The sequence below is a fragment of the Mustela erminea genome, chromosome 5 (genome assembly GCF_009829155.1).
Source record: "Mustela erminea isolate mMusErm1 chromosome 5, mMusErm1.Pri, whole genome shotgun sequence".
Classification (NCBI taxonomy): Eukaryota; Metazoa; Chordata; class Mammalia; order Carnivora; family Mustelidae; genus Mustela; species Mustela erminea.
The window spans coordinates 107,189,852-107,217,469 of NC_045618.1; the positions used below are offsets into that span (position 1 = coordinate 107,189,852).

Here is a 27,618-nt window from a genome sequence, read left to right on the forward strand (position 1 = left end):
CCGGAAGGGTGAGGGGGCGGGGCTTCGGGGTGGTCGCCCGGGTTACCAGGAGGCGGAGCCGCCGAGGCTGCTGCGGGCCGGATGTCCGGGCGCTGCTACCGTGGCGGCTGATCCCGGAGCTCCTTCGGGGAGACCTGCAAGCGGCCAATGGGTGAGTGGTCCCCGAAGGGTCAGGAAGCGTTTGTCTTAGTCCCCGTCTCTTCCCCACGCCGGCGGCTTTGGGCTCTGCCCCGGCGGGCGGCCAGCGGATAGCGGCGCATCCTTGCCCCTTGCTCGCACAGCCTCGCCCCATCCCTGGACTCTTCCTGGGGGTCCGGGTCGCCTCGGCCCCTCTCGGGCTGCGGAGGAGGCACGCCGTAGAGGGGAACGGGCTGTGTGTGCCAGGGCAAAAGGCCAGGCCTTGGTCGAGTGCGAGAGGTCGCTTCGGTCCCTTTTAGTCCCTTTGTTTAGCATTCGTGAGGGTCGACTTCAGAATTTAAAGCGCGGGCGTTAGTAAGGCCGACAGCCAGTGAGGGCAGAGGAAGCTCTTCGCTGCTGAAGTCGCCCGCTTGAGCATCAGGCGTTAAGTTATAGGGCGCTTCACAAAGGGACAAGACCGTTGGAAAAAAGAAAAAAAAAGTCATAATATTTTAGCCACCGTCCAGTGAAGGGGAAGGGGAAGGGGAAGGGGAAAGGGATATCAAACGGACACCGGGAGCCGTAGTTTTGGTTGGTCCATGATGAGCTGATTTCAGTTTATCATGGTTGTTTTCGGGCCTTGGGTTTTGAGAATTTCAGATTATTCACATTCAGACGTATTTACTAAACACCTACTAGATGCAAAACACATGTGGAAGAAGCCTCTAGTTCTTTAACTTCTGTCTTCTCAAAAACTCTGAAACCGTTCATTTTTGTCTTAGTAGTTTAGGGCATAGTGAATACAATTGATTAAGAATTAAATGCCAAATAAGGTAAAGAAGCCCAGGGATTTAAAAAAATCAGGAATTTGGCAAAAGTAAAAATATTAAACTTGAAACATTTTAGTTTGTGCTCTTTCTATTGTTTCTCAGCAGTACAGGGAGAAAGAAATCAAAAGTCCACTTGAATTTGAAAGGAGAAAGGGCTTTGTGGACCAAGCAGTCTCTATTGTGAATTCATGAAGAATTTGGGAAATTATTCAATAGTGAAAGGAAGGAAAAAGTCTTCTCTACCTTCAGGATCTTCCAGCTGGACTAAAAATTAAGTTTACATGAGACAGATGAACAGAAAAAAAAAAGTTTTATGTGTTCATGGAGGCCTAGTTATGAAAATTGAGACCTAAAGAAATGACCAAGACAGGCAGTTCTTTATACATTATCAACAAAGAGGCAATAAATTTGTGAGGAATTTACCGGAAAAGGAAAACAGGTGTTTGGGCTAAGGTAGTAGACTGGCAAAAAAGTAACAAGGTTTATTTCTGCAGCTTTTTTGACCTTAAAGTCATTATCAGTGTTAATAAGGATATCTTTATACTGCTTTCAGGGAGACAGAAGAGGTGTGAATGTCCTTGCCCCTGTTGTTTCTTAAGTAACTTTTATTTAAAATAATCAGTATTCCAGAGTGGCTCATTTTGGGAGCCTGCCCTTGGTCCCTACAGTAGTCATAAAATGCACAATTTTCCAGATTAATTCACATTTGACCACAGTTGTTTCAGATTTATTCTTCTCTAAGCTGTAGGTTCTTTGAGGGCAGGGACTCTTGTTATGTTGCTCGGTGGCTCTTTAAGAAGTTCATAGCCAGGGAGTCTGATACTTAATGCATGTTTATTGAATCAATGAATCACTGAACGAAGGAAATCAGATGTCTCCGATGAAGAAAAAACAAAGCACGCTTAATAGCTTTTTGTTGGTGAGGCCAAAGACAATCTGTAGGCCCTGAGGTATTTTTTTGTGAAGAAAAGCTGCTTTTTATTTTGTCCAAGCCTTGAAAGCAGGGGGTTGATTCTCAGGTAGATATCAGTATCCCTGATACTGATCAGAGGCCCAGTGACAACCTTGATGAAATTTTCACCTGTCTTCAGCAAACATGACCAAAGTTAGGACAATGTTGTAAGCTTTTTCTTAAGGTGAATTTATTTACTTTAATGGCCTGACCTTTATTTTGAAATTATGTCTTTTCTGCTTTTCTGGTATTAAAATGTGTTCTATTAAGAACGAAGGTGATATTGTGTGTGTCTTTGTGTATGTGTGTATGTGTGCATGTTCTGACTGGGCAAAAATAAGGGGTGGTGATCCTCTGTTAGCTTTCTAATTAAAAAGTGGAACTGCAAAAGTCTAGTCCATCTAATCAAGGGGGACTAGCTGCTGGAGCCACTGGAGACATACCAGGTTAAGCTTTGAATTCTGGGGATAGATCCCACTCTGCTGGTTGATGGCTCTTAACCAGAAGCAATAGCATTAACAACAAGGTTTCAGTATAACTTTCTGCAGTGACAAGGTGTAAAAGGGGAATTTTAGATTTTAAAAGTAAGTGCATCAAGACTTTTGTTAATCTGTATCATTTTTAACAACTGTGTTGAGATATTTCTGCCAGGTGCTTCAACTGTTATTACATTATTTTATAATCACAAAAGATGTTACTTTACTGGCATTTGTTTTTAAAAAGCTGTCGATATTCAACCAGCATGCCTTGGACTTTACTGTGGGAAGACCCTATTATTTAAAAATGGTTCAACTGAAATATATGGAGAATGTGGGGTAAGTCTTACTTAACATTTCGATGTTGTTTTGTTGCTAAAATCTTTTTGCTTTTGAAATATTTTCACTTGTAGAATATCTTTTTTCTTCATTATACTCAATTTATAAAACTATGACACATTAATAAAATTCTTATTTGTGTTGTCATATTAATTGTAATACATCTTTCTTGACAGTCTCAATTAACATTTTTTTAAAGCATTTTATAATTTTATAGTAATTTCTAATACTTATTAATGCTATAGTGCAATGACTTGGGCAGTAAGTTAACATTAAAACTCCAGAATTTTTCTCTGTAATTATTTTTATGTAGCGTTATTAACTAAGTTTGTCATTTAATGTTAGTCAACTGTTTTAGTAACTTAGTAAAAGGAATCTTTTAAAAGAGTGTTATACAGATATATCAAATACAATGTAGATATATTTTACAATGCACTTTCTTTTTTATTTCTAAAAGATGCACATGTATACATGTTTAAACTGAAATGGGATGTCTTTATAGAATGACTTTGGGATATTAAGATAAATCCCTAAAATAATATCTGTACAAAAAATATTGTTCTTATGTTATAGGTGTGTCCAAGAGGACAGAGAACAAATGCACAGAAATACTGTCAGCCATGCACAGAGTCTCCAGAACTTTATGATTGGCTGTATCTTGGATTTATGGCTATGCTTCCCCTTGTTTTACATTGGTTCTTCATCGAATGGTACTCAGGGAAAAAGAGGTTAGCACTTTCTATGAATGTATCTGGACGGACGGACTGATGTTGGAATAATGATCATTTAGAAGACCTTATTAAATAATTGTGGTGAACCTGTTTTTGCTTTATATTCTGATGATATTTGACTGTGGCAAGAAAACTTAAGGATAGGGCATGTCTTAGTAATTATAAAGGGAAATATCCTTTGTTTTACTCTAAATGATAAGGAAGGAATTTTTTTTTCATTTCTCAATTATAATCTCTATGGGTTCTCTATAAAGAATTGGTTATGATTACAAAACTGTATTGTTGGAGAACAAATGCTTTGTGATTTAATTTAATACTAGTAATCTAGTATAATATTAAGATAATATAGCTGCAACCTAATTATGAATACTGATACTAAAACATTAAAATCAACAAGCATTTATTGAGCCCTATGTTTTATGGTTAGATGATTGGGGAGGAGGTACAGAAAAAGCTGATGTGGTTTATAATAATAAACTTCTCTAATTTTGTAGAGAAGACAAATGCATATGCAACTAATTATAAATCAATTTTAAAAGTGTATGAACAAAAAAAAGTATAAACGTGTTATGAGGGATGCCTGGGTGGCTCAGTGGGTTAGATGTCCACCTCTTGGTTTTGGCTCAGGTCATGATCTCAGGTCATGGGATCCAGCCCTGTGTAGGCTCTGTGCTCGGGGTGGGGGGGGTCTGCTTAAGATTCTCTCCCTTAGCACCCCCTCAGCTTGCATGCACTCAGCCTCCCTTTCTCTCTCTTACGTAACTAGATACATCTTTAAAAAAAAAAAAAGCATTATGACCAAAATGCTCTGGAATCACAAAGAATGGAAGAGATGAATTGTGCCTGGTGTGATCTGAAAGACTTCAAAAAAACATTTTAGGCAGAGGAAATAGCACGGACAGTGGCATGGCAGTGTGAAATATGTGCTGTGCTGCAGGTGGGACTGGAAGTAGTGGGGTGATCAGAGTGTGGATTGCACATCAAAGGTAGTAACTAGGAGAGTGGGAAAAACAGGTTGAGGCCAGAATGTGAAGGTATGTTTGTCTGTGAGAAAGACTGTGTACTCGTGCAAGCAGGGGGAGGAGCAGAGGGATAGGGACAAGCGGACTCTGCACTGAGCATGGAGCTTCGTGTGGGGCTCTGTTCCAGCACCCTGAGCGTGACCTGAGCTGACACTGAGTCAGTCGCCTAACCGACTGAGCCTCCCAGGCACCCCCAGAATGGGAAGGTTCTTTGGTGAGGATGTGAAGTTTATACTGGGAATGAGCAGCCAAATTAGTACATTCAAGCCCTACCGGCCTTTAGTTCCTCCAGCTTCTCAGCATCTTTCCCTTTCGCCAGCTCTTCTCTGCCTCAGATGCTCTCTTGTCCCTCTTGACTGCAGCTTTTTACCTAGCTGCCTTTTCTTTCAGATTTCAGTTTAAATTACTCCTAGTTGTAGAGACCCTCCCAGACTCAATTTAAAGTAGGTCTGCCCCCCTTATTTCTTTTTTTTTAATAGTATTCTTCATTTTATTGTTTTTGTTTTGTATTTAGTAGTCAACACAATGTATAATTATGTTTGTTTCCTCCTGTCTCCCAACTGGAAGTCCATGAGGGCAGTGGCCATCTCTGTTCTCCATGGAATTTCCAGAGACCAGCACAGCTGCTGGCACGTAACAGATGCTCATTTAGTATCTGCTGCGTGGATGATTTTTTTTTTTTTTTTTAAAGATTTTTATTTATTTATTTGACAGAGAGAAATCACAAGTAGATGGAGAGGCAGGCAGAGAGAGAGAGAGAGGGAAGCAGGCTCTCTGCTGAGCAGAGAACCCGATGCGGGACCCAATCCCAGGACTCTGAGATCATGACCTGAGCCGAAGTCAGCGGCTTAACCCACTGAGCCACCCAGGCGCCCCTCGTGGATGATTTATTGGTGAAGATTTTGGTTTACACATCACTGGCTCTATATTTTAGGAAGGTAACTTCGATAGAGAGTAGATGAGAGGCGAGGTATATTAGAAGGCTGTTTGCAAGCAGTAGGGATGACCAGACTCCAGTAGTGTGAATGGGAAGGATGGGCAGACAGAATTAGAATTAGTAGTTTTCTGGATCCCACCTAATAAATCCACGCTGATTATTTATATTGGAAAAGTATTGGTTCTTTTTCAGATGGATCCGTAAAAAAGGTTTTTAAAAAAGTACCTCTCATCTTGCTTTTAATTTTTGTTCTAGAATGATGAGAGACGAGGGCAAGAAAGGAGACGTGATAAACTGAAAGCTGAAGTGGAGTAATTGCTCAGCTAGTTGGTTGGAACGTCTCAGCCATAAGCAGGGAAGAGATGGGGTTAGAGAGATGCACCTCACCAAATGCATTTGAATTAAAACATCAGTTATGTTTTGAGGGAGAGTCTTGGAGCAGAGTGTGGGGTTGGGTTTGAGGGTAGAACAGAGGAGTGATTAGTTCTCAGGCAGGAAAGCAGGTATGTTTAAAAAGAAGAAGGAGTTTGCATAACTTAGGTTTGCTTTGCCTAGGAAATTGACAGCAAAGGACACCAGAGCCATCTCTTGCATTTTCCAGAGATGTTGCCCTTATGATCAAGGAAGTAGAGGCCTAGCTGTCTGAGACTAGCCCAGTGTTTCTCAACCTTTTATTCATTGTCACTTCCTTAAATCAGGAGGCTTTTCAGATACTTTTTTCCTAATTTCACCTATGCCTATGAAATTTTAATATCATCACTATCTATGTCATGTATGCACCTATGTGCTATATATAACAAATGTAAGATTATTTTTTTTTAAAGATTTTATTTATTTATTTGACAGACAGAGATCACAAGTAGGCAGAGAGGCAGGCAGAGAGAGACAGAGAGAGAGAGGGAAGCAGGCTTCCTGCGGAGCAGGGAGCCCAATGCGGGGCTCGATCCCAGGACCCTGAGATCATGACCCGAGCCGAAGGCAGCAGCCCAAACCACTGAGCCACCCAGGCGCCCCACAAATGTAAGATTATTTTATCCCCAAGAACCAATTTTTGCCCTCTTAGGGGTGAAGTCACCCTTTGGGAATGCATTGGCCAGACTCTCATCAAAACTTTCCTTTCTGGTACTCTTGCTTTCCCCAGAGTGTAGTATTAAATTTGTTTTTCTTTAGGACCAGGGCAAAGATAAGCAGAATTACATATTTTTATGCAGTATGGTCAGAAGCTGTGCTGCTTATGTGACTTGTTTTTATATAATTTATAACTTTTAGAATGTATTGAGCGGTCACTAGGGATGTTTGCAGTGTGCCAAATGCTGTGCTGCATTGCAAGATTCAGAGAGGACTGAAATGTGGCTGCTCCCAGTCCGGTGGATGAGAAAGACAAGCCATCATAGTGTTTGTGAGGTTCTGTAATAGGGGTTTATGGAGAGTTTTAAGGCTGGCATGAAGAAGAAAGAAGTTAATTTTTCCTTCTCAGAATAGGGCAGTGTCACAGAAAAAAACTGACTTTAAGCTGGACTTTGCAAAGTGAGTAGATTTTGATAGAAATTGAGGAAAAAGTCTATCAGTAAGAAGAAGATGTGCCAAAGTATGGAGGCAAAAAAGCACACAGTATAATGAAGAGGTGAGAGCTGAGGGTCCTATGAGAGACGGGGACTAAATGAGACCAGGGTAGAGAGTTGAGGCTACAGGAATCTTAGGAAGTATTCCTAAGACCTGGGGATAACTTCCAGAGCTGATCTTGAAGGATGCACAGCTTGCCAGATGGGTGAGTGAAGGATGCCCATGTGTGTGGAGGTGCGAGGAGAAAAGGAAAGTAGCGTGGCTGGGAGGGGTGGAAAACAATGCTGGTAAGGGGTGTTTTTCCTGAAAGACAGATGGAACTCAACAAGTAGCCTACTAAGAGGAGTTTTAGAATCCCAATTTTGTTCTGTAAAGATCGTGTTGTTGACTGCAGACAGTTTGAAAGGGGCACAATGAGAGACAAGTAAGGTTACTAAAGTAATAGCAAGAAATGATGAGGTTGGGATGTTGCTTCTAAAAATATGAATTCTACAATGAAGCAAAATATTAGATTATATTATGTGAAATTATGTTTGTTTACGTATGCACTCTTTCCATCTGTGTAAAATCATGCAGGAGTTCTTCCTACGATATGGGCTCATTAGGAGCTCCAAGCGACCCTCCTGTGGGAAATAACTGAAATTTGGAAAAGACACACTGTTTAAAGACCTTGCTGGTTTCATTGGAGGCAGGGGAGATCTCCAAGAATCCATTTTTAGAAAACACAAGCCAAGGACCCCTGGGTGGCTCAGTGGGTTAAGCCTCTGCCTTCGGCTCGGGTCGTGATGCCAGGGTCCTGGGATCGAGCCCCACATTGGGCTCTCTGCTCTGTGGGGATCCTGCTTACCCCCTCCCTCTCTGCCTCTCCCCCCCGCCTTACCCCCACCTCTCTGCCTGCTTGTGATTTCTGTCTGTCAAAAAAGTAAATAAAATCGTTAAAAAAAAGAGAACACAAGCCAACCTTAAGCTGGGGCCAGAGTGACAAAGCAGACAGTAGGAATGGGAGCATTGCCTGTGGTTTATTGCTGACCACAGCAGGTCCTGAATCTGAGGCAGCCTCAGTCCATTATCTACCTATATTGTCTGTTAACTTTACCCACTCTCAGTCACAGTGCTGATTTTATTTGGTTATCACAGAGTATGAGGTCATTCACAGATATTAATGAGTAAGAGTCTTAGGGCCTAAACTAAGGATGCAGGAAGCCTTCCAGCATCGTGCCCACCACTAGCTTGGGCTCCAGCCTTTTAAGAGGCTGGAAGGCTTCCTGCATCCTTAGTTTAGGCCCTAAGATCAGCACTGTGACTGAGAGTGGGTAAACTTAACAGGCAATATAGGTGTGCTTCTAAAGGACTGTAGATAATGGACTGTAGGTTACCTTGTAGTGCTTAAAGAAATAGACCCAAAGACCTCCAAGAGTCAACAAGAGGTTATTGGGAATGAACAAACAGGTTGGTTTAAAAAACAAAAGGAACTTCTAGAAATGAAATTTTTAAAATGGTAGGTCAGCAGATTGAACAGTTGAAGATAGAATTAGTGAATTAGGAAATACATGTATCTGTGGACATTGGGAGATGGAGAGGAGAAGTGAGTTGGGGGAAATCGGAGAGGGGGACGAACCATGAGAGACTGTGGCCTGAGACAACTGAGGGTTTTGGTGGGGTAGGAGTTGGGTGAGCCTGGTGGTGGGTATTGTGGAGGGTACATATTGCATGGAGCACTGGGTGTGGTGCACAAACAATGAATTTTGGAACACTGGAAAAAAACAAAATTTAAAAAATAATGCAATGCTGAGAGAAAAGGAGATAGAAAATATGAAATATATTAAGGGAAATGGAGCATAGAATGAGAAGCTGTAGTGTGTGTCTATAATCCCTGTGGGAATCCACCTAGGTTCAGTTAAACATTCAGTCTACCAGAGGTAGACAACCCTAGGTCATACCAAGAACCAGTCTTGCCCAGAACGAACACAGCTTGCCTACAGGGCAGTGTCAGCTTTTGAAGCAGTTGAGTTCAGCTGGAGGAAGATAAAGTCCACACTGAGTGGGTGTGGGAGTCCAGGTTTAAGTTCTTATGCCCTAAAGGAGCCATTCTTTCTGAAACCTCTCCATAAGTATAGCTTCCAGAGCCCTGCAGAGAACATGCCAATTTACAAGAATTGCTGAACTCAAGAAGGCCAGATCATAGTGTCCCATCAGATATTTATTGCTTATTTATAGTTCTCCCCAGTCCCGGTACAGTCTATCAATCAAGGAGTTGTTCGTCTCCTAAACAGTGTTACCCGGCAATAAAGTTGACATGTTACCCTTATCAGGCTTCCAGAGGAACTGAGCTAGTTAACTGAAAGTCAGAGTCTCCTGTGCAGAGGAAAAGTTTTATTAACGCTTTGTACATAGCTTTTAATCAGAGTCTTCAGAAAAAATAGAGAAAATGAAGGAGAGTCAATATTTAAAGACATATTAGCTTCGGATTTTACAGACATAGTGAAAAACAGATTCACAAAATTGCTCCTGGGGAAGCAAAATACATTCTAAGCAGAAGAAATAAGAAACTCATACCTGTTCACGTAATTACCCTGCAGACCACCAAAAACGAGACACCACATGGTGCTCTGGTCAGCAGCCTTCTTTTGTGCTGACAGCTGACAGCTGGCATCTACTCCAGCCATACAGCCTGTTTTGAACACTGCAGCCAAGTCAAGCCTTTAGATGAGTACATCCCGGATTGGTATCATGTGGAACAGATAGGACTGCCCAGGTGAGCCCAGTCAGATCACAGATTAGTGAGAAATAATGAATGGTGGTTGTCAAACCACTAAATTTTGGTTTGCTATGCAGTGATAGATAAACATTGTTCAGATAGAAAACTCAAAAACATCTGTAGACTAGATAATAGAAATGGTAAGAAAGCTTAGTAAAGAGGCTGGCTGTAAGATAAATATACAGGATCTTTTATCTTCCTATATTTCATTTATAGTACCATGGTATTGTGAGATAGCTAAGACTGAGGTAGCTAAGCTACATTGGATTCATATTGTGGAACATGACAAGCTAACTCTAAAATCTATATGGAAGTCCAAAGGCCCAAGAATGGCCAAGACCACTGAAGAAGTAGAAGAATGTATGTAATATCAAGAATGATTGTCATATTCCTTTGTCTCAGGGATAAAATTGGACCCCAGGAACAAAATACAGAACCTAAAAACAGACCAGTAATCTCTGAAACTTGTATGGTAGAAGTGGCATGGTGGTTTGGGGGCGTGGGGGGTTAGGAGGGACAGTAAACTCCTCAGTAATGTGCTGCTGCTGGGACAGTTGGGATACCCAAATGGGAAAATCTAGTCACACCCTACCTTAGATTATACACAGAAATCTATTCTAGGTGAGTGAAAGACTTAAATGTGAAAAGCAAAACCTTTAAACCTAGAAGAAAATGTAGGTTAATATTCTTCTTGGAATAAGGATTTCTCAGAATATTAAAATGCTAACCAGAAATTTAAAAATTGATAAAATAAATTCTATTAAAATTGAGAACATCTGTTTATAAATATCACAAGAAAGTGAAAATTCAACTTATAAACTGAGAGGAAGGCATTGACAACATACTTAAAAAAGTAAATGTGGATAAATGATGGAATGGGCATGCAGTAGAATATTATATAGCAGTGAAAATGAACTTTAGCTAAAGCAACGCCATGGATGAATCTTGGAAATGTAATTTCGAATGAAAAAAAAAAAAATCTCAAGACAAATATCACTTTAATAGTGCTTAAAAATAGCCAAAACTTGGGGTGCCTGGGGAGCTCAGTTAGTTAAGCGTCTAATTCTTGGTTTCGGCTCAGGCCATGATCTCAGGGTCATGAGGTTGAGCCCTGTGTCAGGCTCAACCTGTGTCCGTGCTTAGCAGGGAGTCTGCTTGAGATTCTTTTTGCCTCCCCCACCCTCTCTTTCAAATAAATTAATCTTTAAAAAAATAAGCAAAACTAGACAGATTATGAAACATAATCTAATTGGGATAAAAACCAGAAAAAGTGATAAAGACAATTTAGTATAATGGTTACCTCTTTGGGGAGAGCCAGGAGTGGAGAATGAGGAAAGAACAGAGGTAAATGTAGGTTAATGTTCTAGTTACTAGGTTAGATGATGAGCTTATAGTGTTTACTATATTATTACACTTTATAACTAATATATATTACATGTAATCTTTTATGTGCTTTTGATATTTAACATCATTTAAAATGCATAGATACTAAGACAATCTTAACAGTTTGGCAGGGCACTAAAGATACTTTATGCTCTTCTGTACATTTAGATAGTACTGGCACCGTGTTATCTGGGATGCGTATCCCTTTTTAATATAGATGGTTAAACTCTTCTCAAGTGGTTTTTATGTTTGGCGTTTCTTAACCTATTTAGAAGATATTTTAGCTTCAGGATTTATCAGTTAAAAGATCCTTTTAGAACCTGTATTTTGAAACATACAGGTTTTCTTAAAATCCATTGAAATCCTGAAAACTTTCCGGTAATTGTGCTGCTTTTGCTTTCCTAGTTCCAGCGCACTTTTCCAGCACGTCACTGCGCTATTCGAATGCACCATGGCAGCTCTTACCACCTTACTTGTGAGCGACCCCGTCGGTGTCCTTTACATCCGCTCCTGCCGAGTCCTGATGCTCTCCGATTGGTACACTATGCTCTACAACCCGAGTCCCGACTACATCACCACGGTGCACTGCACTCATGAAGCCGTTTACCCACTGTAAGTATTTTCACAGACCGAAGATCACTTAGAAAATGACAACTATAGATTTTACTCATTTCAATAGGTTGAGTATTGAAGAATGGCTTCCAGGAACTGGGAGATATGCAGAGATGATTTTCTGCTCTTGAAGGATACACAGTCTAATAGATGGGAATAGAAATACATTTTGGTATAATGCATGTTTTTATGAACATGTTTTTATGTTGGTATTGAAGGGTATATAAGCATTTCTAAAATAAGCGGCATTTGTTTCTTTAAAAGGGATTTATAAGGAAGATCTTCATGATACGCAACAGAGAAGCAATATCTGACACAGAGGAAAGAGTATGGGTTTTAGGACTAAAAATAAGCTTGAGTTTGAATCCTGAACTGCTGTGGTAACATAATTGTGTTAAGAGCCTCTCATAACCTCCATTTTTCCCATTGGTAAAAATGGGAATAATGGTACCTTATAACGTGATTGTGAGTATTAAGTCTGCACATATCAGATACTATGTGCAGTGCTTACATACAAGAAGCACTTAATAAAGTAGTAGCTGGCATTGTAATTAGGGTGCTTGGGTTAGTGGTTTTTTTGGTTTTGTTTCTGTTTTTTTACACAACTAATGTTTATAATTTCCATGAGAATGTTTTGTCTTAAAAATACCAAATTTGGGGCACCCGGTGGCTTTGTCAATTAAGCAGCTGCCTTCAGCTTAGGGTCCTGGGATCAAGCTCTGCATCGGGCCTCCCTGCTCAGCAGGGGGTCTGCTTCTCCAAATCCCTCTGCCTGCCACTCTGTCTACTTGTGCTATCTATCTGCCAAATAAATAAATCTTTAAAAAAAAAATGCCAAATTCATAAGATTCTGTATAATACTGTCCTAGACTACTTCGTTTTTAGAATTTCTCCTCGTGTTCATTTTGATGTGTTTTTCTTGGTAAAGGTGTAATAAAGAGTCTGGTATTGACATTCTTATATAGCAAGTTACCATTACATAATATGCTCAAGAAAATAGTCCTCTTTGTGCAGTTTCTTAAGCGTACTAAGTGTGAAAAACACATTCACATATGTAAAAGGGTAATTTTTAAAAAAGTTCCAGATACAGAGGTATGAACATCTTTCCACCTGCCTACCATTAAGCCCTGTAAATTATTTATTTCCTGTATATATGCCATCTGTCCCTGTATATACATACAATTTACATGTAAGACTATATATAAATGACTGATAATGTGTTCTTGGTTGGTGTCAGAGCTATAACTCTCAGCTTTGATTATTCTCTTCTCATATACTATCCAGGGGACTGCAGGACTTAACCTGGTCCTATTTGGAGAGCTTAAAAAGGGAATCAGATATTGTATATAACCATTTTATTTAAAAAAAATCAGACTCACTTGCTGGTCACATATATAAATGTTTTTTATACTATCTATAAAGCATATAGTAGGGAAGTCAACAAATACTTAGAACAGAGATGGCAAATAGGTGCTCTCCGTCCTCATTCTGCGGCCACATCTTTACACAACTTCATTGATCAGGATATGTTTCACCATCTTTGAATTAAGTAGGTATTTTTTTTTTTCTCAGCAGCTTTTCCAGTAGTCACAGTGCAGTGGCCTGTCTGCCTTTTTTTATTAATTACACACAACAGCGGTTTTTGAAAATTAAGAGATTTTATGGTATCAACACTGGGTTTATTCATATTTACTTTACATATTGTTTACTGGGGCTAAACTTTTCAAAAAGCAGCAGAACTACCCAGGGTACCTGGCTGGCTCAGTCAGAAGAGCATGCAACTCTTGATTTCAGGGTTGTGAGTTCAAGTCCCAGGTTGGGCATAGAGATTATTTAAAAAAAAAAAAAAAAAAACTTAAAAAAAAAAAGGCTATAGGACTACCAAAAGTTACAGAAATTTTTTTCTTTCGTGAGTCAACAAAAAGTGATGGCATAAAATTATCATTGGAACACTATTACATTGACTAATGGAGGTTATTTTCTCCATTGGCATATATATAGCCTAGTTCCTTACAAATTGAGAAATGCCAGGATACTTTACCCTAATTGTAGTTTTGAGGGGAACTTGATTAGATGAAACATGGAAAAGCATGTAAATTTCTATTACTAGAAACTTACTATAAAAATGTTTACAATACTGAAACCTTATGAATTAATACGTTGACTTAATATACTTTTAAAATCTTTTTTAGCATCTTTGATTTTAAATTGATCAGTAGGTATTTTAAAACTTATTCTCTGTGTTATGATTCCTTGTTCTATTTTACAGATACACCATTGTATTTATCTATTATGCATTCTGCTTGGTATTGATGATGCTGCTCCGACCACTTCTCGTAAAGAAGATTGCCTGTGGGTTAGGAAAGTCTGATCGATTTAAAAGTATTTATGCTGCACTGTACTTCTTCCCAATTTTAACTGTGCTTCAGGCAGTTGGCGGAGGCCTTTTATGTAAGTTTGATGGGTCAAGTCAATGAAATATATTTTATTTTTATGTGTGATAAACTATTTTCCTTAAGTATAATTTTGGAAATTTTTCTTCAAAATAGTTTTTTTAATCCTTGAAAATACATATTTTTGCTAAAACATAATCAGTCCTATAAAAAACGTAAAAAAAAGGGCTTCTTGGAATGGAATGTTCTCAGACTAATCAAAGCTGATTTCTATTTAAAGAATACTTTGAATCTGAAGCTTTGAACCTAAGTAGGAATATTTTTAAAACCTGAGTATAAATTAAAAAATAAGAACTTATTTTTACATATAATATATAGAAACTATTGTTTGATAATATATACTAACGTATATTATCCTTAAGTTATGTCTTTAGGTTTGTTGTTTGTTTTATGTCTTCAGTTTTTGAGTTCCTTTATCAAAGCTTTTTAGGTACAATAAAAGAATCCTCAGTGTATTCTTTATTTTAATATAGCTATTTATTTATTCAGTAACTATGTAGGCTGAATTGTGACTCAAAAGAAGAATAAGAAAAAGTTGGTGTTAAAGGACTGACATACTAGTAAGAAAGCTATAAGTAGCGGAGAGAATGTAGTATAGTACTTACTTGAATATGTGACATTGAATATTGCAGGGCTGTTAGATGCCATCTTTTATATGAACCCTGCCGGTTACAGAGGACAAGGCTTCTGGCCTAAAGGAACTAGGCAAGATTGGCATCATAATGTAGCATGGTAATGAATTTGGTTCTGGAGGAGGATGGCACTGTGAAGGTGAGGCCAAGGGAAGAGGAAACTGGAGACTAGTCAGAGGTCTGTTATCCCTCATATTCTAGTTTACTGATACATTGTTTCAGTTGACCTACATAATATTTGAAAATGTATAGGTTCCTTCTAGCTCCCACCATTCCCTATTTTCTTAGATTTGGCCCACTTCCCTTATTCACCTGCTTGGCTGTCCTCTGGAGGTGTTTGAGGTTGCTGTTCTTGCTCTTGGGAATAGAGACCTACTCTTTAAGGATTTTAGACAGCAGAGTGACATACATAGGTTTGCATTTTGGATAGAGAACTTGGTAGCAGTGTGGAGGATGGATTGGCGGGGGAGGAGGACCTGGAGGATCAGGTAAGACGTTATTGCAGCTAGCCAGGCCGGACTGGCCTAAAGTAGAGAAACACTGGAAATGGAGAGTATTTTGAAGATAGAGTTAACTAAACTAGGTAACTGATTAAAAACACAGGTGAGGGAATAGGGGAATATGATAGAGTAGCTTTCTGACTTTTTCTGACTTAGTAACTGGTGAATAGAGCAATAGAAGCAGTTATTAGAAGAAGCAAATAAAATAGGTTGATGAGAAGTGAATCTGGTTTTAGCTGTTCATGGAATATTCACTAAAGTACAGGTAATTATTTATACCAGTCTGGCACTTAGGAGAGCTGTCTAGGCGGAAAGGATTTAGGAATTGTCAGCCTCCACCCTGTGTCCTAGACTACAACTGGTGCTGTTGTGCAGAACCTCTTGAGGGGAATAGCTGTGGAAAGTGGGTCAGGATTTGGGAAGTTAACCCAGGAGACTGCCAGACCCCACTGCTTCATATACTGTGGCTGCCGATATTGCAGAATGCTTTGTCCCACATAGAACGTCAGATCATTTTGTTAACAAGCCTCTGCTCAAAACACATTCATTGTGAGGATCAAGGAGTTAGTGTTCATTTGCACTAAATCTAAATGTATGCAGTCTGCTGAGAGTAGTCAGAGGATGTCATACCAACTTGTAATTTTATGATATTGGAAAAAAAAGTAGATAATTTTGGTTTGTTGGGGTATCTTAGTCACTTCAGACTGCTATAAAAGTACCATAGACGAGGTGGCTTGCATACAACAGAAATTTTTTTCTCACAGTCCTGGAGAATGGGAAGTCCAAGAGCAAGGCACCAGCAGATTTGGTGTCTGGATAAGAGCCCCCACAGTGTCCTCATGTGGCAGAAGTTGGGGGTGGAGGGCTCTCTTATGTAAACACACTATTTTCATTCACAAGGGCTCTGCCCTCATGTCCTGATCACTTCCCAAAGGCTCCACCTCCAAATCCCAACACATCGCAAGTTTAGGATTTCAGCAGGAGAATTTTGGGGCACACAAACATTCTGTTCATAACAAGGAAATAGAGATGTCTGAGCAAAGTAGAGCAGCAAGCAGCTTCTGGTAGCTTAAGATACCTGGGTCTAGGGAGAGGGACCCTGGAGGTATTAGGAAGAGGTCTGTGACAAATTTTACCTCCTTGGAATTATTATTGAAGCCAATTTTTAAGTGTAATCTGCTTCAGAACCACTAGGGGAACTAAAATGCAGATTCTCAGGCCTTACCCTTGGGCCTAGTTGCTCAAAATCTCAAATTATTTTACACCCTAGAGTAAGAACCATGCCTGAGCCCAAGACCACCCTCCACTACCCGAAGTTTAGGCCTTGTTAGAAACTTCCTTTCCCTCTTTTTAAACATAGATGGCTTTTTACTACTCAGTCTTAAATTTGTAGCATTAGCAATATTGTTTATAAATTAAATGAGGTGTTTTTGAATGGTTGGTTGAGGACCTAATCGCTGTCTGTGAAGTAAAAGATGGTAAATGTCAAATAAGGCATTCAGTTATTTAGTAAGTTGGAATTGGGCCTGTATAGATAAGTCAGAATTTCTGGCTTCTGCTTTCTGAATTAACATTTGAAATTTTTCCAAATGGGTTCCACTGCGATGTAGAATGATTAGTGGTTTCATAAATTGAACTTGTTTTAAAATAATTATATGAAAAATAATTCATGATTTTATTCTCAATTTGTTCATTTGTTTTAGTGTGCTATAAATTGAAAACATTTTAAGAGAAAAATAGTGTTTTATGAAAAGTTTTGCTTGCAGTAGAAATATCTAGAATTTTGACATAAAGAACACTGAATGATCCATTTGTCCTTTGAGGTTTATTGACACTGAACTTTTCTAAAGAGTTATTAAAACTGTGTAGCTCTTCTCAACCAGTGTCCCCCCTCTGGACCACAAAACAAAATTATTTGAGTAATTACTTTCTCAGTCCTCCCAAGTTCGGTACATACTAGTGTTCTCGAAGCACGACAGAAGTTAATTCTTTACATTCAATGGATGCCTCAAGGTAGGGTCTTCAAAGCTGGACCAAGGAGTTTTACATTTTTAAAATTACAATTTACAACTTAAAATACAATTTACAATTTTAAAATTAAAAGAAAAATAATTCTTAACGTGAAAATTATGTGAAATTTGGATTTTATTACCCCTAAAGTTTTGTTGGAACATTGCCACACCCATTCATTTCTGGATTGTCTGGCTGTACCCACTGCAGCAGGGATTTGGGTGATGGAGACAGTCACTGTGAGGCCCACAAGGCCAAAAATATTTACTATCTGGCCTTTTACAGAAAGATTGCTGACCCCTGCCTTAGGGCATTAGGACTTAAGTCTCTCATAGGACTGGTTGAGAAAGTTTTCACTATGAGGAGAATTATGCTGTTTGAATTTTTTTGATGGTTTATTCAGAAAATTTGTTTAATTTTCAATATAATACCAATGTTTGTTTTTTTCAGATTATGCCTTCCCATACATTATATTAGTATTGTCTTTGGTTACTCTGGCTGTGTACATGTCAGCTTCTGAAATAGAGGTAGGAAATCTTTTTTTCCTTTGTTAAAGGTTTTTTTGATTGATTGTTTTTTAATTTAACAACTGAATAGAATAGTACATATGATATGGTACAGCTGATTGATTTAGGAATGGCTATTTGATGGCACTCAGTAGCTGTTAGCATTTTAAGTTTATGCAAGGTTGTATATTGGACTGTATTTGCTTGGGAAATTCATGCAGTGGTAGACTCAACTATCCAGCATATTGGAGAAAAAACAATCATATCACATAACTTACACACATAGAAAATGTTTAATTATTGAAATGTTGAAAGTTATTAATACTGTTTTGAAGGAAACATGAAATGCTTTATTGTGTGTAGAACTAATTTTACACTTTATTTTACATTGGCAACACTGACAGTCATCAGTAATTATATACATTTTGTACTCAGTTTTCTTCCCAACTTTATTGATTATGGATGTTTTTTACTTTTGCATTCTAATATTTTGGTGATTTGGAAATAATGTCATAGTCACATTAGTTTTGACCCTGTTCCTGTTTTGTGATCTCCGTCTTCTGCCTCTTTTTAGTATTTCAGTGGAAGGCCACTGTTAGAACTCTTTGATTTATTCCTTTAACTTGAAAGGAATAAAAGTGTTGCTTGCTAATCTAGTGCCTTGGCACAATCTTCAGGTGCTGTACTACTGTTGGTAAGGTGTGTGATTTCTCAAGATTCTTTTGTAAATAAGTTCAACCCAGGGGAAGTAAGTTGTTATCTACTTTGGAGTCATTGCTGTTACTCTTTTTTCTTTTACATTAGTGAAAGAATGAGAGGGAATGACTTTCAGCCAGAATAATAGTAGAGGAACTAGACAGAATATTTTTATGGTGATTTACATCTTTTCTTTTGTATTCTGTCTCCATTTCTGCTTTATAATCCTTAATCAACAACACAACATTTTTAAAGAAGATAAGCAGATTCATTTTTGAGGGAGACATGATTGGATATTTCAATAAAATGAAGTTTTCGAATTTTTGTTTGTTATCTGTAACTACTATGGATAGCTAAACTAGCTTGAAACTGATCTCTCTGCTCTAGGAATCTCTCCTATATAAAATGTTCATGTACTTCAAGTAGCACTTTGTAATGAATCAGAAATAGGGAAAAGAAAAGTCTAGTTCTAGGTGAGTTAATGAGTCATTTAATAAGAGAGAGTTGGTAACCTTCTGCAAATTACATTTTAGTGTGTTTATTAGCTCCTTTAGATATTACTTTTATAATCACTTATTCCCTCCAATTTCTACATATTAGAAAGCTGTTCAAAGATTAAAGGAAATCAGGCTGTTCACATGTCATTTGTGCTCCTTTTTAATTATCCAGGCAGCAGACTCCAAGAATACTAAGAGTGAGGAAGTTGGGTGTATATACCTCCTCCTTCCTGCCTATAAGACTCAGTTACAGTGGATCAGGGCAGGGAAAAGGCACATCATGTGGAGTTCCCTTCTGGTTCATATCTCTCAGAAGAAACTGTAGTGTTTCCAGGGTTAAATGGTGGTGTGGACTAGAATTGAGAGACATGGGCTCCTGTTTTGGTGCTGCCCCTGATTGTTTATTATGGCTGTTGGAAGCCTCAGTTTCCTCATCTGTAAAGTGTAGTGATTAGACTGAATAATTTCTTGGGTCCTTTTTAGGTCAAACATTGTGTGATTCTGAGATTATTGTGTGGAAACAGTACATTTTATTTTTATTGAAGTATTAACATCAGTGTTATGTTAGTTTCAAGTGTACAGTATAATCAGCAATTCTGTACATTACTCTATGCTCATGATTTGTGTACTCAACCCCCTTTTTTCACCTACCTCCCCTCTCGTAATCACCAGTTTGTTCTCTGTATTTGAGTCTTTCTTCTTTTATTTTGTTTTTTTTCCCCCTTTTTATCCTTTGTTTCTTAAATTCCACATTATGAGTGAAATCATATGGTATTTGTCTTTCTCTGATTGAAAGACTTCACTTAGCAATATACCTTCTAGGTCTCTCCATATTGTTGCAAATGGCAAGATCTCATCCTTTCTTATGGCTAAGTAATATCCCATTGTTTATGTGTACCACACCTTTATCCATTCATCTGTCTATGGACACTTGGGTTGCTTCCATCATCTTGGCTATGTAAATAATGAAGTGCACATATCTTTTCAGATTAGTGTTTTCATTTTCTTTGGGTAAATACCCAGTAGTGGATTTGGGTAATCTATTTTTAATTTTTTGAGGACCCTCCATACTATTTAGCACAATGACTGCACCAATTGGCATTCCCGGTGCACAAGGGTCCTTTTTCTCCACATCTTGGCCAACGTGTGTTTCTTGTGTTCTTGATTTTAGCTACTCTGACAAGTCTAAGGTGATATCTCATTGTAGTTTTGATTTTGAATTTCCCTGGTGATTAGTGATGTTGACCATCTTTTCCTATGTCTATTGGCCATCTCTAAGTCTTTCTTGGGAAAACTGTCTAAGTCCTCTGCCCATTTTTTTAAATCAGATCAAATTAAGTTGAGTTGTAGAAGTTACAGGATATACGGATGTTGAGTGTTGGGTGTTGAGTTGTAGAAGTTATAGGATATACAGATATATGCATATCTGTATTAATTTATATATATATACACACACACACACATATAAAATATACATCCATATTAACCCCTTATCAAATATATAACTTGCAAATACCTTCTCCCCTTCATTAGACTGCCTTTTTGTTTTGTTGATGGTTTCTTTCACTATGTAGCAGCTTTTTATTTTGGTGTAGTCCCAATGCTTTGCTTTTGCTTCTTTTTCCCTTGCCTGAGGAGACCTAGGTAGCCATTGTCAAATTACTGCCTATTTTGTTCTAGGAATTTTGTGGTTTCAGTTCTCATATTTAGGCCTTTAATCTATTTTGAGTTTATTTTTGTGTATGGGTAAGAAAGTGGTCCGGCTTCATTCCTTTGCATGTAGGTGCACAGTTTTCATAGCGCCATTTATTGAAGAGACTTTTTCCCTTTGTATACTCTTGCCTCCCTTGTCCTAGATTATTACTCTATGCATGGGTTTATCTCAGGGCTTTCTATTCTATTCCGTTGATCTATGTGTCTCTTTCTGTGCCAGGACCTTCCTGCTTTGATTACTGCAGCTTTGTAGTGTGTCTTGAAATCTGGGATTGTCATAACTCCAGCTTTTTCTTTCTCAAGATTGCTTTGGCCATTTAGGATTTTTTTGTGGTTCCAAACAAATTTTCCGATTATTCTACTTCTGTAGAAAATGTTGTTGCTGTTTCGATAGGGATTGCATTACATCTGTAGATTTCTTTGGGTGGTATAAACATTTTAACATGGGTCTTCCAGTTCATGAGCATGGAGTTTCCATTTGTTTGTGTCACCTTCCGTTTCTCTCATTAGTGTTTTATAATTTTCAGAGTACAGGTCTTCCGTTTCCTTGGTGTATTTTTGTTTGTTTTGTTGTTGTTGTTTTTTAAAGATTTTATTCATTTATTTGACAGAGAGACAGTGAGAGGGAACTTAAGTAGGGGGAGTGAGAGAGGGAGAAGCAGGCTCCCCGCCGAGCAGAGAGCCCAATGCAGGGTTTGGTCCTGGTACCCTGGGATCATGACCTGAGCCAAGGGCAAACACTTAAAGACTGAACTACCCAGGTGCCTCTCGCTTCCTTGGTTTAGTTTATTCCTAGATGTTTTATTATTCTCGTACAATGTAAATAAGATTGTTTAATTTCTCATTCTGCTACTTTGTTATTAGTGTATAGAAATTCAACAGATTTCTGTTCATTAATTTTGTATCCTGCGACTTCACTGAATTCATTTATCAGTTCTGGTAGTTTTTTGGTGGAGTCTTTAGAGTTTTCTATATATAGTATCATGTAATCTGCAAATTGTGGAAGTTTTACTTCTTCCTTACTAATTTGAATGTCTTTTGTTTTGTTGTTTTTTCTTGTTTCTGTGGCTAAAACTTCTAGTATTCTGTTGAAGTGGTGAGAGTGAACGTCCTTTCCTTGTTCCTGATCTTAGAGGAAGAGCCCTTGGTTTTTCACCATTTAGTAAGATATTAGCTGTGAGGTTTTTATATACAGCCTTTACTATGTTGAGGTTCCTTTCCTCTAGACCTACTTTGTTGAGAGGTTTTTATCACAAACAGATGGTTGTGCTTTGTCAGAAGCTTTTTCTGCATCTGTTTAAATGATGCTATGATTTTTATCCTTTCTCTCATTAACGTGATTATCATATTGATTTTGTCAATACTGAACCACCCTTGCAACCTGGAATAAAACCCACTTGATTGTGGAGAATAATTTTTTTAGTGTATTGTTCCATTTGGTTTACCAATATTTTGTTTAGGCTTTTTGCATCTATGTTCATCAGAGGTACTGGCCTGTAGTTTCCCCCTTTTTTTGTGGTGTCCTTATCTGATTTTGTTACCAGGGTAATGCTGGCCTTGTAGAATAAATTTGGAAGCTTTCCTTCCTTTTCTATTTTTTGGAATAGATTGAGAAGAATGGGTATTAATTCTTTTTTAAATGTCTGATAAAATTCACTTGTCATGCCATCTGGTCTTGGACTTTATTTTCTTGGGAGCGTTTCGATTACTGATTCCATTCCATTAATAATAATTGGTCTGTTCAAGTTTTCTATTTCCTCCTGATTCACTTTTGAGAGATTATATGCTTCTAGGAATGTATCCATTTCTTTAAACTTGTCCAATTTATTGGCATGTAATTTTTCATAATAATATTCCTTTAACATCCTTTTTATTTCTGTGGTGTCAGTCATTTCTTCTCCTTTTCTGGTTTTATTTGAGACCTTTTTTCTTGCTGAGTCTGGCTAAAGGTTTATCAATTTTGTTGATCATCAAAGAGCCAGCTCGTGTTTCACTGATCTGTTCAATTTTCTCTTTCTTTTCTTTTCTTTTCTTTCTTTTCCTTCCTTCCTTCCTTCCTTCCTTCCTTCCTTTTGCCTCTATTTCATTTACGTCTGCTCTAATCTTTATTATTTTCTTCCTTCTCGTTTTGGGATTTGTTCTTTCTCTCGGTCCTTTAGCGGTAAGGTTACTTTGTTTGAGATGTTTATTTCTTGAGGTAGGCCTCTGTTGCTATAATCTTTCCTCTTAGAACAGTTTTTTCTGCATCTGAAAGATACTGAACCATTGTAGTTTTCATTTGTCTCATGTACTTTTTTATTTCCTCTTTGGTATCTTGGTTGACCCATTAATCGTTTAGTAACATGTTATTTAGCCTCCATGTATTTGTGTTCTTTCTAGACTTTTTCTTATGATTCCTAGTTTCATCCCTTTGTGGTTGGAAAAGATGCATGACATGATTTTGATCTTTTTAAGTTTGTTGAGACTTTTTTTGTGGCCTAACACGTGATCCATTCTGGAAAAGATCCCATGCACACTTGAAAAGAATGTGTAATCCACTGTTTTTGGGTGGAATGTATGAATATATCATTTAGGTCCATCTGGTCTCATGTCATTCATAGCCATTGTGTCCTTTTTGATTTGTCTGAATAATGTATCCATTGATGAAAGTGGAATATTGAAGTCCCCAACAATTATTGTATTACTGTTAGTTTCTTCCTATCTGTTAATAGTTGCTTTATGTATTAGGTGCTCCCTTTTTGGGTGCATAGATATTTATAATTGTTCTATCCTCTTGTTGAATCGTTCCCTTTATAATTATATAGTTATCTCTTGGTACACTCCTTGTTTTAAATTCTATTTTGTCCCATATAAGTATTGCTAACCCAACTGTCTTCTAACTTCTGTTTGCGTGATGTGTTTTTCTGTCCCTTCACTTTCAATCTTACATGTGTGTTTAGGTCTGAAGAAAAGTCTGTTAAAGGCAGCACTTAGATGGATTTTGCTTTTGTTTTTTTATCCATTCTGTACCCTATGTCTTTGGATTGTAGTATTCAGTCCATTTATACTCAAAGTAATTATTGATAGGTATGTACTTATTGCCATTGTTACTTGTCTCACTGTTATTTTTGTAGTTCTCTGCTCCTCTTTTTTCTCTTTCCTGTGGTTTGATGCCTTCAGTGTTATGCTTGGATTCCTTTCTTTTTGTGTGCATTTTATAGGTTTTTGATTTATGGTTACCATTACATTCATTTATAACTTCTTACATGTATAGCAGTCTAAATTAAGTTGTGGGTCACTTTCGTTTGAACCCATTGTAAAAGCACTAAATTTTTACCCTCCATTCCTGCCGTGTTTTACATATATGTCGTCATACTCTACATCCTTTTGTCAGTCCCTTGACGGCTTTTTATAGATATAACTGATTTTACTGTTTTTACATTTTACTCTCCATAATGGTTTTATATGTGGTTAATCTTTTATTACATGTTTGCATTTACCAGTGACATTTTTTCCTTTTATAGCTTTCTTACTCCTTATTATGGGTTTGTTTGTTTGTTTGTTTGTTTGTTTTTTCACTCGGAATTCCCTTTAACATCTCCTGTAAGGCTGGTTTAGTGGTTGGGAAAACTCCTGTCTCCCTCAGCGCTGCAATAACAGTCTTGCTGAATAGAGTATTCTTGGTTACAGGTTTTTTTCTTTAACCATTTTGAAAATATTGTGCCATTCCCTTCAGGCCTGCAGAGTTTTTGCTGAAAAATCACCTGATACGGTCTTAAGGAGTTTCCTTTATGTGTAATTGCTTTCTCTTCTCTTGCTGCTTATACGATCTCTATCACTACTTTTGCCATTTTAATTATTGTGTCTTGGGTTTTGTTAGGTGCTGTCTGTGCTCCCTGCATCTGGATGTCTGTTTTCTTCCCCAGATTAGGGAAGTTTCAGCTTTTATTTCTTCAAATAAATTTTCTGCACCTTCTGGGATCCCTATTATGTGACTATTGTTATGCTTGATGGTGTCACTTAACCTGTTCTCCTTTTTTAGTACATTTTTTTGTTTGTTTGCTGTTCAGGTTGGCTGCTTTCCATTACACCAGTCTTCCAGATACTGATCTGTTCTTCTCCCTTCTCTATTGATTTCGAGTGTAATTTTCATTTCAGTTATTAGTTCTTCATTTCCAACTGGTTGTGTTTTATATTTTGTATATCTTTATTGAAGGTCTCACTGAGATCCTCTGCTCAATTATGACCATTACTTTATCAGGCATGTTGCTTATCTTTCCTTTGGGGATTATTCCTTGGTCTCCTCATTTTGTCTAACTCTGTTTTTTTCCTTTGTATTAGAAAAGTCAGCTACATCTCCTGATCTGGAAAGTAGTGGCCTTATGAAGAAGGGGTCCTGTGGCACAGTGCTGCCATTCACCAGAACCAGGCACTGCAAGGGTACCTCCTCTGTGGGGTATATGGGCCTTGCTGTTGGGGCTGTGTCAGTCCAGTCAGCTGCAGTGGCTTCCTTCATCTGCTCAGGGCATACCAGGCAGGGTTTGGGGCCCGAGGGCCTGTAGTTGGGCAGGATTGGCAGTCAGACCAGATGCCTGTCCCCCTTCTGTGTGTTGGGGCTGCAGCTAAATCACTCTCCAGGGTTAACCTCTCCCTTCCCTGTCCCCGAGAGATTTTCATAGGTCAGTGGGCCTAGCAATCACACCAGATGCTTGTTCCCATCTGTCTGTTGCAGCTACCATGGCACTGATCAGCAGGGTACTTCCTCTGCACTTTTGGTTATAAGGGCAGGAGCCACTTTGGAATGCTGCCATCTCTCCTGGGGTTGCGTGCAGAGTGTGTGGGGGCAGGAGGGACACCTGCTGAGTGAATCTGCAAGAGAACATGGGCTGGGTGTGGTGGTAGCAAGCTAGGTGAAGAGTGTTCTGCTGGTTCCTGCAAGTGTCTGGGTAATGAGGTCGGGGAATGTGCTAGCTCTTTTGTTCTTGGATAAGTTTCCTAAAGATCCCTGCCCCTACAGTGAACGTTCTGAAATTAGTAAATCTCCTTCTCATACACCCCTGGTGCTTTTCAAACTGCTGCTTCTAGCTGTATTTCTGTTAGGTTGTTATGCTGGCTCTTTTTTGTTGTTTTTTTTTTTTTTTTAATTCTAGTTAGTTAACCTCTAGTGTAATACTGGTTTCAGGAGTAGAATTTAGTGATTCATCACTTACCTATTATGATGGCTCTTTAATGGCTGGGAGTACTCAGTTTCTCTATTATTTTCTGGCTCTCCTGGAGCTAAGGCCCCTGATTGTAAAACAACAAAAACAAAAACCTCTTAATAAGGCCCACTGGGGGACTCCTCGCAGTGCTGGACCCCCATGCCTAGGGCTGCTGGTGTAGGGTCTGATCCTTGGGCTTCTTGTGGTTAGTCTCTCTCAGCACATGGTTCCTAACCGTCACTCCACCCTTCTTACCCTTTTTGATGTGGCTTCCTCTCTACAACTAACTGTGAAAGGTCTTCTGCTGCCAGTCTTTGGGTCATTTTCAGAGTGAGTTGCATTGATGTGTGTTATCTCCTTGTATCCGTGGGATGAGGAGAGCTTAGAATCTTCCTATTCTGCCATCCTCCCAATAAGTAATACATGTTAAATTATAACGTAATAAATTATCTAGCTTATTCAGTCCAATAACTTGTATTTGTCTTTTCTTTTACAAAATTATATAGAACTGCTATGATCTTCTGGTGAGAAAGAAAAGACTTATTGTTCTCTTCAGCCACTGGTTACTTCACGCCTATGGAATAATATCCATTTCCAGAGTGGATAAACTCGAGCAGGATTTACCCCTTTTGGCTTTGGTACCCACACCAGCTCTTTTTTACTTGTTCACGGCAAAATTTACTGAGCCTTCACGGATACTCTCCGAAGGAGCCAACGGACACTGAATGTAAAATACCAAAAAACCTAAAAAGTGTTCTTAGTAAAAAAAAAATATATAAAACGCATTAATACTCTTCTATTGTATCTGGAAGAAAGATTAGGGGGTTTTGGACTTTTTTTTTCTGTTTTTGACTTAACAGACTTTATGGTTAGAGTTGGAAAATACAAAATGCTGTAGTAGCCTGTTACATTAAATATATACTTTAGCATTCTATGACACTAGGAGCATGTTAGGAAGCCCTTGCCTCCTCAACAATTTATTCTTTAGAGCAAAATCATGTTTCTCTATATCTTGGTAAGTATAATCTGAAATCCCAAGCATTGGCCTAATTGTGCATGTCTGTTGTATTTCAATTTGTTTTTCAAATATAATGAATTATAAGGACAAACATACCTTGTGGTCTGATAGCAAATATGAAAATGATGTATGTTGTTTATTGTTATTTATTTTTACCAATACAGTATTTTGATTATAAAAATAGAGGATAATTTATATAACAAGTTTTCTTTTTATGGGTAGTTTGGTTGAAGACATCTTCTGATGATTGTTTCTGTTAAGAAAAACAATAAAATGCTTAACTACAAAAAATCTCAGATGTTGACATTTAATTGTATTTTGCCACACTACTTGTGGAAGTAATTCAGACTTAAGTAGTCCAAATGAATAAATACATGTATTCACATAGTCCCTTCCTCTTTGATCTCATTTTTGAAGGATATATAGACAATGCCATATTTTATTGATCCTGAAACTTTTTTCACATTGTGACATCTCTGAATTAGGATGCATCTTAAAATTGATACCTTCTAAAACTAAATACAGAATATATACAAGATACAGTTTTTCTGTGGTTAGTTATTAATAGGTGTGCTGTGGATTTTATGCTCGGAACCCTTTAAGAGATCCATGTGGGAGCAAAATAAGGTTTTTTTGGCACTTAACCTAATAATCTGCCCGTTTTCTCCATTTGTATTGTTTAGAAGGTTATTT

General features: G+C 38.2%; 2 protein-coding genes across 6 annotated transcripts in view; one reads left to right on the plus strand and one right to left on the minus strand.

Annotated features, from left to right (window-relative positions):
- The first annotated feature begins 27 nt into the window (after window positions 1-27).
- On the plus strand, window positions 28-27,463 carry JKAMP (JNK1/MAPK8 associated membrane protein). 2 transcript variants are annotated; one of them, XM_032344364.1, is made up of 7 exons: window positions 28-151; window positions 2,623-2,714; window positions 3,288-3,442; window positions 11,514-11,720; window positions 13,990-14,171; window positions 17,766-17,842; window positions 26,414-27,463. In XM_032344364.1, exons 1-7 carry the CDS (start codon window positions 148-150, stop codon window positions 26,630-26,632), a joined length of 936 nt encoding a protein of 311 aa, XP_032200255.1. In that variant the 5' UTR covers window positions 28-147; the 3' UTR covers window positions 26,633-27,463. The 2 variants fall into 2 exon arrangements, with proteins under 2 accessions (XP_032200255.1, XP_032200256.1); XM_032344365.1 differs by having other exon boundaries at window positions 62-151; window positions 2,641-2,714.
- CCDC175 (coiled-coil domain containing 175) overlaps window positions 26,928-27,618 on the minus strand; it is a 67,504-nt gene continuing 66,813 nt past the window's right edge. For all 4 annotated transcript variants that reach the window (XM_032344359.1, XM_032344360.1, XM_032344361.1 and 1 more), the window contains one exon: window positions 26,928-27,178. The gene's annotated coding sequence lies outside the window, so the exon portion shown is untranslated. The remainder of the gene's footprint in view (window positions 27,179-27,618) is intronic.

Bases quoted from the DNA above. Each gene is read 5' to 3' on its own strand.
- JKAMP (XM_032344364.1), top strand. The intron at 2,715-3,287 runs GTAAGTCTTACT...CTTATGTTATAG, and splicing joins AAATATATGGAGAATGTGGG to GTGTGTCCAAGAGGACAGAG. The intron at 11,721-13,989 runs GTAAGTATTTTC...TCTATTTTACAG, and splicing joins CATGAAGCCGTTTACCCACT to ATACACCATTGTATTTATCT.